Here is a 10,157-nt window from a genome sequence, read left to right as displayed (position 1 = left end):
GGGATGTTCTTGAGGTTGACGATGCCGTTGGTCTTGAGCGCGGCGACGAGCGCGTTGGCGTCGGCGTCCGAGAGGTTGTCGAGGTCGAACGCCGGGATCGTGTACGCCGGGTAGTCGAAGATGCTCGCGGCCGTCGCCGACGCGAGGAACGACAGGATTGCGAGCTTGGAAGCCACCATGGCGGTCGAGAGCAAAAGCAAAAGTGGGGACGTTGTTGCTGCGAATGGGTTCAGGCGTGGCACATCTCAGGACTCACCCGTCAAAGGCACCCAAGCAGCGTCCGTCGATTTGAGATTCCGCCCAGATCGTTGCATTGTACTGTGCGTAATCGCTTCCGGTGAGCAGTACGTGGTACGTGCTACTAGTAGAATCAGATGCAGCGCCTTTCACAGAGGAGCGCCTTTCGCCCGTGGACGACAGTGTGGACGACAACTTGCAGGGTCCGCTTCGAGTCCGTTCCGTCGCCAAGTGCCCATCCAGAACGACGAAAGTCGAAGCTCATTACATATCCGCTCGTTTCATGACATCCATTTGACTCGAAGACCCCATTAAACAACAGCGGCAAGATGGGTTAAGACACTGCAATTGAAAATCCAACCGTAGTACTTTTACCCCGCTTTGTTTATGCAAAACCTCTCGCGCGACAGACGCACGTGTGGATACAGTGGCGCTTGCGACGGAGCCAAGGCGACTGCCCGAGCATGGGAAACTGCGAGGTCGTGAGCCCGAGCACAACGCTCACGTTTCGATCAAGTAACACCACCGTCGTGGAATGAGCTGGGGCTTTGACCACACAAGATGGCAGCTGCGTGACGGCCGCACGACATACAACAGATGATCGAAGCATCAGGATATTACAAAAACACGCGAGGCTGTCCATTCAACAATTGCGGTCGCAACAAGATGACACCTCGGCAACAACCATGGCAACGCCACATCTGGGAGCCAAACCAACCACATGCTGGGTTGTTGAAATGGATTGATTGAGGCTGCAATTGTTGGCGCTCGCCGCGGCATTGTCGCAGGGACATTCGACGGGGTCCTTCGTCGCGCTCTCCGAAAGAAATGCAGCTGCACCCGTACCGCCAAGTTTTGCAAGGCAAGAGGTGCCCTACAAGTAATCCTACGTCGTACGCAGCAATTGACGCTGCCAAGGAGGGGGCATAGTACGCGTACTTGCCGGTTGCACAAGGCAGCACATGGCGAGAATTCTAGGCGTGTGTGGGCGCATCGTTAATTAGTCGAGCGCTGGATTGAGTGGATGGAAGATTCCCATGTACTACTTGATATAACGTTACTTAGAAAGCCACATGAGAAGCATCCTAGTTCCTACGCCCACTGCGAGAGACCAATGTCTCTACTGCGGCAAATGCACAAAAACGAATCTAGACGGCCTGTGCGGTACGCCTGACTGCGTAGTTGCCTCATTGACTTGAGCTTGGTCATGGAAGCGCAACTTTTCGAGAGTAGAATTGCAATTCCTATAATGTCGTGGAATGACGTGGTAGCATCGCAGAGCAGTTAACCCGCTTTCTACGTCGGAGTTGGCACGAGTCGATGGAATCATATTGAACGAAGCAAGACCATGAATGCGTTCAAGTGACGGTGGTGCTGCGAGCGACAGGGGACTTCGGTGATTATTATGTAGACTTGCCTCCCACCTTCCTCGCCTAAAGCACATTATCGATCTTGCGATTCGCACGTTGATAACTTGATGCAAGAGCACATGACAATCGTGTACACACACGTCACATTTTACTTTCCTGACGGCTCGTTTCACGCACTGTGGGAGTCGTTTAGCGCCGCATTTATTCTTGGCGGTAACCGACTGCCGACGGCCGTGAAGAGCATGGACGAGACGGGCCAAGAGGACCAGGTAGACGACTGTATCTGCAGTATACAGCAATACGAGACGTGTCGTAGAAGGTCTTTGGGCGGTCCAACTCGGTGACCAAGGCCGCATCGCTCCTCGCAGGCGGCGCGTCAATGGCCAAGTCCAACAAGGAGGCGCGCGCGCTCGAGGCGCTGGCGATGAAGGACGAGCAGCTGCGGATCCTAAGCGAGCAAAACAACCAGCTCCTCAACACGCTCAACAACATGGACGACGAGCTTCAATCGCTCAAGATGACCAAGCTGCAGCTCGAGGACGACAACCGGAGTCTTCGGGACAGCAACTTTGAGCTTCAGAGCCGCGCGCGGGCTGCGGACGCGCACCTAAAGAAAGCTGAGGTACGTCGATGGTTGTGGGACTCGATGCTATTGCGGCGCGTAGAACAGCATGGAAGAGAAGGAAAAGCAGATCAAGGTGCTCACGGACCACAACGGCGAGCTCCTCCGGCTGCTCGAGATTGAAGAGAGCCAATCGGGCGCTCTCGCCAAAGAGAACGCGTCGATCAAGCTCGATGCCGATGCGCTCGCTAGCAAGTACGCGTCGCTCCTGACGACGGCCAAGACGCACGAAGAGATTGCGGGCCGCGCCGTGCGTGACAGCCAGCTCCGCGCCGAAGAAGTTCGTCTCCTCCGCATCGACACGGACCAGCTGCGAACGTCCAACAACGAGCTCAAGATGAAGGCCCAAGTCGAGCTCGAGTCGCTCCACGAGCAACTCCGCGTACTTGGTCTTGCCTGCGTGCATGATGGAAAGTGGTGCGTGTGTAGGTTCGAAAGGAAAAGCAATATCAGCTATTGGAGAAGATTCAGTCGCTCGACGAAGCCAAGCGTCAAAGCGATGATACGCTCCACGGCATGGAAGAGCGCGTGCGGCAGCTGCTGGAGCAAGGCCAGGAGCGCGAGACGCAGCTGCAGCTCGAGAGCAAGGTCAAGCGCAGTCAAATGGACGCCAACAAACACCTCCAAGTCCCACCAGCAATCTGTGTCAGCAAGCCACTGATAGCCTTTGCGTGCGTCTAGGTCGAGAACGACCAGTTGGTGGCCGACAAGCATACGCTTCAAGCACGCTTGGAGAAGGCGGAGCAAGAACGTACGCGCATGGAGGCTGAGAACCGTGACTCGGCCGACCAGCTGCGGGAAATGGCAGAAAAGGTGAGGATTGTGCGCAGTGCGAGACCATGGAACGACATTTGGCAGGTGTTTCAACTGCTCGAGCGACTCAAGCTCGCCGAGCTTGGTAAAACCAAGTCGCTCGAAGCGCTCAAGCAAAAGGAGATGGAAATGGTGTCGCTCAAGAAGAAGAACGCGCGCTTGCTCAAAGACGTGACGCAAGAAGGCAAAAGTCGCGTGAAAATAGAGCTCGACAAGAATGTGCTCTTGGAACAGCTCCAGGTGACGTGAGGTCTATATGCTCCAACCTAACCTCTGGAAAAGGCGCTGAAAAAACACAACGCGCAACTCAGCATTCGTTGCCGCGACGAAGTGAAAGCGAAACTCAAAGAGACCGAAGAGCGAACGCTATTGGCCGAGAAGCTCAAAACGATGAGCTCGCGATTGAGCTTTCTCCTCAACAAGATGCAAGCCGACGAAGAGGCCAAGCTCTGTACGAAAGAAGACATGAAGAAAATGCAGGCACAGATCCAGAGTCTCCAAGACAAGAACACGGAGCTCGCGCAAAAGCTCAACACGACCGGTGACAGCAACCGTGTCGTCACCGAAGCGCTGCGCTGCAAACAGGTACACTTCGCGTCCTCTGTCACGACTTTCAACGCATCCTCTGTAGGAAGAGCTGGATACAGCGCTCATCAAGCTCGACGCGCTCACCACAAAGCTGCTTAACCAGACGCTGCCAAGCGCCGATATAGCGATTGTCGACTCGGGCCAAAGCAGCAACCAAGCCCACGACATGCCAGCGGACGACAAGGAGCACGAAGCCGCGGGCCGGTTTTTCGTCGAGTGTCGGTCCTCCCACGGCGGCCTCCTCGTCATCAAGCCCAAGCGCAGCAACAATGGGTGTCAAGAGTACCTCGACAAGCTCGGCATCAACCATTTCCTCAAGTGGGCACAAAAGCAAACCAACACCAAGCAGCGCCTCGTCGAGAAACTCGCCGTCCTCGTGCATCAACTCATGATGAGCGAAGAAGCGACGCTTAGTGTCCGAGAGATGCTTGCGTCCAAGCAAGACCATTTGGACCACGTCGGCAAGAAGGCCCAGTGGCTCCAAGAACGGTTGAACGCTGAAGAAGACGCCAAGCGGAAAACGCTCCTTCGGTAAGTTGTGTTATGATTGTTAAATTTCATGTTTGGTAGGTACGTGCACGAGATCAAGTCGCGTACGCCGGTGGAGAGCACCCGCGTCGTTTTGAAGCTGCCAGAAAGCGGCGTCGGCGACGAAGAAGTGCACGCAATTGCGGCTCTCTTGCGCAACAACAGCTCGATCCAAGAGCTCCAGCTGCAGTCGAATACCATCACAAGTCCGTTGGTCGCATTTGTGAAGGGGATGCACTTTGTATGGGTAGGCGAAGGGGCCCGCGCGATAGCAGCTATCTTGGCGCTCTCGACCTGCGCGCTGAGTCATATTGACTTACGCAAAAACCGCATTGGCGACGACGGGGTCCGCGTGCTCTCGGAAGCCCTCGGGCGCAACCCTCGTATCAAGCACGTCTACGTCCACGCAGGCGGCAAGATTGAAGCGCTTGGTGCCCAGCCGTCGAATGCGAACGCCGACGGTCTCATCCAAGTCGAGACCATTTGCGTCATTGACGTACGAGAGAACGAAGCCGGGCGGTCGTCATTGGCGCTGGACCTTGACACGATCGACCATGTGGCGGTGGCACCGCGTATGCACGGAATGTTCGACATATGATTCTGAGCTCGCTGTCTAGTGCCATCGTCGGTGACGGGCGACACCAAGCTCTTTGCCAAGCGCACGAGTACGACGTTGGAAGTGGCGAACGCAGCGGCGCTCGAGAAGAAGCGCGAGTGGGCCAAACTGCAAAAATCCAAGCGCCTCGCCGCGATCGAAATGGAAAAAGCAAAGCAAAAGGAGCAGCTCTGGAGCGGGCGCGCCGGCGGCCTCCAAGTTGCCCACCCCAAAAAACAGCTACCACCACTCGACGATGCGTCGGTACGCAATGATGGGAGCTTGGATGCAGCGATATTGATGCAGTATTTGGTAGACCAAGACTCTGGAACGGTCTTTGTCGGCGCCGTCCGTCAACGACAAGAAGGCCGGTGACGAAGCTGCAGACGGAGCTAACAAGAAGCATATTCAAGCGACACCGTTCAGTCGACGGCTAAAGGAGTCGCCACTCGCCAAGCCCACTTAAGCCATAGTGCGGAATAGGCAGCACCTACTAGGCTCGATAGGACTCATCACAGCCACACGATAAACACCGACTTGTGGACTTCTGAAAATATGGTGGATAAACTTTTGACTGCCCAAACGAAGATCCCATGTGCCCATGTGTACGAAAGCCACTTGATATAGACTCGAATCGCCCAGTCTTTTTCCTGTTTGATGGAATGAAACAGCGTGGCTACTGTGGTTACATACCTTCAGTAATTCGCAAATCACTAGAATTTCCCACTGAGTCCATACGCTTAGTTCTCTTCTCGTGTTGCCGAACTAGATACTTATATATTTGAGTCACCATGGCGGTGCCTCCTACGCTAGCTCGCTTCTTCTCATGCAGCATCCATGTACACTTCTTTGGCTACGAATTGAGGAGACTTGACTTGTCCGTGTGGCGCCGAGGCGTATCCAGAAGCGTCTCGTCTTCGTCTTCGTCCGACATGGAGTATGGCATCGCAATCGACTCCTTCTTCACCTCCAAGTCGAGCATCGACGGGGTGCGCGGTGACATCACCCGAGGTGAGAGCACCTGCTTGGGTGCTTCGACGACCGTCTCTTCTTCGTCATCGTCGTCCGGTAAGACCGTTGAAGCTTCCGAGGTTGTGGACGGTGCCAACGGCTTGCCTTCCCCGCTCTGGCCAACGTCGACGGCAACGCGCAGCCCGGCATCATCGCTTCCCTGTTCTTTGGTCGTCGTGGGGGCGTCAAGGTTGCCCGCCAGGAAGGTTTGCGTCCGGATCTTCTCTGGGAACTCGTCGTCGGCGCGCTGGAGCATGTAGTCTTGGTAGCTCGGCATAAAGTTGTGGTACGCGTCAGCGACAATGTCCTGGACGCTCAGCACCTCCTTCATGTTTTTGACAACTTCGGACGCCGGAATCGCTTCGCACGTGTTCTATGCCCACATTGTTTCGCGATATATATAGATATAGAACCATAGTCATAAGTACCCGGAATTGGCCAGCCCCAAAGGAGAAATAATACATGAGAGCCACCGGAGCCATCTCGAGTGCAAGCACAAAGTCGTTCCAGGCGAAGGCTTGCTCCTTGGAAATCTCGGGAAGGTCGTCGATGAGCAGCGTCTGCCAAAAGGTCAGAAAGATGACACTTTTGACCGCAAAAAACTTGAGCACGGGCGAGAATGGTGCGAGAATGTGCTTGGTCGCGAGGTAAAAGACAAGGAGACCGTAGAGCGCGATGCTGTAGCTCACGTTATAGACGATCCAGAGAAGCCATTGGAACCCGTCCGAGTCGTAGGCGCCGATCGCGAGCATGAGCAGCGAGAGGACGGCCATGAAGGGCTTGAGAAACACAAACTGAATCGTCGCCTTCTTGCAGTTGCGGAGGAGCCGACCGTCGCGCGCCATGGGCGAAAAACAGTAGCCAAAGGGAAACGGATGCGGGATCTCGGCCTCGGACACCATCTTGCTCACACAGAGCGATTCGCCGCCTGCGCATATATGAGTCCTCGCCGCATAGCACAAGGCGCGTACCGGCAAAGGCGAGGACGAGGTTGAGGAAGCTGTACACAACAAAGGCCTCGTACATGTCTCGGACAATGTTAAAGTACGCGGCTTGGTGCACAAACTTGAACGAGAGAAAGGACCCGACCGCGTACACGGGCACGATGAGCAAGATGCGCAGGATGTAGCGCTGCAGATGCGGCCGCGTATACGCGCGCAAGTGCTGGTACATGCTAAAGGCCGTGAGCGCCGACGCAAAAAGCGCGGCCAACGCGGCGATCAAGAGGAAATAGCCTCGCTCGGTCTCGATGAGGCTCAGCGGAATGCCCAGCACGGTGCCATTGCCCGTGACGTCGCCGCCCAAGATGACGGTCTCGTTGATGGCCTGCATGGGCGCCTACTGCAGCTACAGAGCGCGCTGCATGAGCCAGCAGCATGGCGGCGCATACCGTCGTCGTCGGCCGTCGACCGCTTCACCGATGGCTCGGGAACTGCCACTTGCAGTTTGTAGGTTGGCCCGACTCCGGTTTCACCCGCTGTATCGACTTGAAGTTTGTATGGTTGTATTTTTAGACGTATTTTTAAAAATGCACCACGCGCTCGATACATTCCGCAAAAATGCACGCACATCGTTTTAAAAATATCTGGTTTGGATTTCGGAAGATCGCAACTCTGCAGTCATGGAGAGCCGCCGATGGACCATGGCTTGTCGACAGTGCAGTGCGACCAAGCGCGCAGGGTGGTCTAGTAGCTAGTAGAAGCTGCTATAAGCCACGTCGAGGAGTACGAGTCTACGAAGCCAATGCTGGAGCTAATGCCAGAAGGACCCCACCGTCCACTTGAATTGATCGAATTTGCTCTTGAGGCCCCGACAAGCCATGTGTTTCTAGGTGCACTAGCGATGCAATGGACCAACGCATCAGCAATCGATAAAGAACCCTGTGCGTCGTGCTCGAAATGGAATGATGAAGTGGGTTACTTGCAGCGGAGGGTTTGGCCGGCGCAGATCTGGGACGATGTGGCGCAGGTCGTGAGGACCTTGGAGCACACCATCCAGCAGTTGACGCCTTGCGCCGTCGCGCTGCGCATGCACTTGTTCTTCGCGCAGTCGCTCGCGTAGTCGCCGTTGTTGCACCACTGGGTGCAGTTGGCGTCCGTCACGCGCGGTGGGCTGCCTGGCGTCGCCTTCCACACGCCGTACGTGCACGCAGCGTCCATCGCGACAAGCTTGCGGCCGACGGGGCACCCGATCGGCATCGCATCGCGGTCGACCAAGTGGCGCGCGACGCGATCGTTGTACTGTTGAAACGAAAGGCCCGTGTTGGTCATGACATGCGACGCCGGCAGAAGCAGCATGCGACCCGAGAAGGCGCGGAAGACGCCAGGCGCCGCCGGCATGACCATCCCGTGAAGCACGCTCGGAAAGGTGTGTCCAAAGCTGCCCCACTGCGTCACGCCGTCGCCGACCATGATCGTGAGCTCGTCTTCCTTGAGCGTCGGGTGCACGCGTGTCGCGTTCAGCTCAATGATCAAGCCCGCGATCGGGTCTGGCGACATCACCGCGTCGCCACGGTCGGTGAAGAAGAGCGGCGCCGACGTGAGAAGAAAGAGACCGTTGTCCGTGTGCATCTGCAGCGTCAGGTCATCGCGCGATGCGTTGGTTGCATCGAGTCGGGTGTAGCCGTGGAAGTGGTCGAGGTGCGCGCCATTGGCGACGATGTCCGCGAGGCTCGTTGCGTTGGGCACATGGAGCAAGGTTGCAAGTGACGCCGTGACGGTGTCGAGCAACGACGTGTACGCATCGTGGGCCGTGATGAGGTCCGGGCACTGCGACACAATCGTGTCGCTCAAGCCAAGCGACGACCGGCTGCTCAGCGTCAAGCGGCGCGTGGCGTCGGCCAACGTACGCTGCTGGAGGCCGGGAAAGGCACCGTGGGTCGCGACGCAGATCGTGGCTGCCTTCATGTAGGCGGCGCGCGTCTCGGCAAAGCGAGGGATGTTCTTGATGTTGGCAATGCCATTGGCGGCGAGGGCCGGAAGGAGGCCGTCGGGCTCCGCCAAGTCAAAGGCCGGGATCGTAAACGACGGGTACGTCGCGGCGAGGGCGGTGGCAGCGAGCGCGCTGAGCGGCAGCCAGAGGGACACCATGTGCGCAGTCGAAGGCAAATCGAAAAGTGAAAAGATAAAGGTGGAGAAAGGTGTTGCTAGTCGTCCCAGCGGACAAGATCGAACGCGCCATCTCCGCGGACCAGGCTCGTTCTCTTCAAAGAGGCTTGCTGGATGGAAGGCTACTTTAGCGGTCGGACACTCGGGTTCATTCTCGTGTGCCAGGTCACATGACGAGATGCGTTGATAAGCATATAGGATACTACGCATTCCCAAGGGCATCGACTACGGAATCGACATCATTTGGAAGGACTATCGCACCCTGCAATGCTTCGAAAGCGCATCGGGTGCGGCCTCTGCAACCTTTGGAGCCAGGACCAAAAGTAATATCTGCGCACGGTGGGGCAAGAACGGCAGAAATGCGACAATCTTTTCGGTCGTGTTAATACGAGATGAAATGACTTGACTAATTCATCCGGTGTTCTTACTCTCATCCATGCACGCCAAATGAAGCAAAGCTTCATGAGAAATGATTAGCTAGTGCTTCTCCTACGAGCTTCGAGGCGGCTCACGGTCGACAGCATAAAGGTGATTTCCGCGTCCCGCTTCTGGGAATGGGTGTATAACATCGAAGTCCTTAGTCCATGTTTCGTGGCTTCCGCGCCGTTGACGCCGGCTTCAACACACAAAAGGGCGTCGAACGATGCTTGTCAGAGTGTCCCAAGCTTCATTCTAAGTGTTATCCGGATCCGGATAAAGATTCGACTTTCAAGATTGGCGATCTTGAAAAGTTTACGTGCCCCCCCGTTAATGGACAGCGCGGAAAAGTCTCAATGGCGCGCTTGACGAGCACATCATATTAATAAACACTTATTACGTATAGTGCTTGCAGTCAAATATATTTTTGAGGGCATGTACATTAGCATAAAACGTGAGAACACAATATTTGATGCAATGGAAGTTGGCGACGAAGTCAGGCATTAGTTGAAACGCTGCAAAATTTTATTGAACTTAACTCTATACTGTATTCGAGAGAGATGCACGCGATCGTAAGATTAGCACGCCGGCTTGGTCGTAGAAGCATCAGTGACAGCCGCGGTAGGAGCCGCCGTGGGAGCGTCCGTGGGAGCCGCCGTGGGAGTTCCCGTGGGAGTTCCCGTGGGAGCCGCGGTAGGAGCGTCCGTAGGGGCCGCCGTCGGGGCAGGAGTCGGTGCAGGAGTCGGAGCCTTCGTCGCCGGTGTCTTGCACGAAATTGCCTGGCCCTTGCACTCCTGCACCGCGCACACATCCGACGAAAGCGGCGCCACGCACACCATCCAGCAGTTAATGCCAGGCGCCGTGCCCTG

The 10,157-nt window shown here is 56.1% G+C and overlaps 3 protein-coding genes across 4 annotated transcripts; 1 reads left to right on the top strand and 2 right to left on the bottom strand.

The window, feature by feature from the left end:
* Positions 1 to 1,795: 1,795 nt before the first annotated feature.
* On the top strand, positions 1,796 to 5,335 carry SDRG_00908. Of its 2 annotated transcripts, XM_008606413.1 has the most exons (12): positions 1,796 to 1,876; positions 1,924 to 2,229; positions 2,273 to 2,611; positions 2,659 to 2,856; positions 2,911 to 3,042; positions 3,088 to 3,282; positions 3,325 to 3,627; positions 3,674 to 4,161; positions 4,201 to 4,364; positions 4,410 to 4,730; positions 4,776 to 5,017; positions 5,070 to 5,335. In XM_008606413.1, exons 1-12 carry the CDS (start codon positions 1,850 to 1,852, stop codon positions 5,217 to 5,219), a joined length of 2,865 nt encoding a protein of 954 aa, XP_008604635.1. In that variant the 5' UTR covers positions 1,796 to 1,849; the 3' UTR covers positions 5,220 to 5,335. The 2 variants fall into 2 exon arrangements, with proteins under 2 accessions (XP_008604635.1, XP_008604634.1); XM_008606412.1 differs by having other exon boundaries at positions 2,273 to 2,856.
* A 128-nt stretch (positions 5,336 to 5,463) lies between these two features.
* SDRG_00907 (hypothetical protein) lies at positions 5,464 to 7,269 on the bottom strand. The gene is made up of 4 exons (XM_008606411.1): positions 7,155 to 7,269; positions 6,736 to 7,111; positions 6,193 to 6,692; positions 5,464 to 6,137 (listed from the first exon to the last, which is right to left on the bottom strand). Exons 2-4 carry the CDS (start codon positions 7,094 to 7,096, stop codon positions 5,607 to 5,609), a joined length of 1,392 nt encoding a protein of 463 aa, XP_008604633.1. The 5' UTR covers positions 7,097 to 7,111; positions 7,155 to 7,269; the 3' UTR covers positions 5,464 to 5,606.
* A 291-nt stretch (positions 7,270 to 7,560) lies between these two features.
* SDRG_00906 (hypothetical protein) lies at positions 7,561 to 8,867 on the bottom strand. Its single transcript, XM_008606410.1, has one exon. The coding sequence runs from the start codon at positions 8,851 to 8,853 to the stop codon at positions 7,681 to 7,683; it is 1,173 nt and encodes a 390-aa protein (XP_008604632.1). The 5' UTR covers positions 8,854 to 8,867; the 3' UTR covers positions 7,561 to 7,680.
* Between the last annotated feature and the right edge of the window lie 1,290 nt (positions 8,868 to 10,157).

Source organism: Saprolegnia diclina (genome assembly GCF_000281045.1).
Source record: "Saprolegnia diclina VS20 unplaced genomic scaffold supercont1.2, whole genome shotgun sequence".
NCBI classification, from domain to species: domain Eukaryota; phylum Oomycota; class Saprolegniomycetes; order Saprolegniales; family Saprolegniaceae; genus Saprolegnia; species Saprolegnia diclina.
This window is presented reverse-complemented; position numbering and strand designations above follow the sequence as displayed.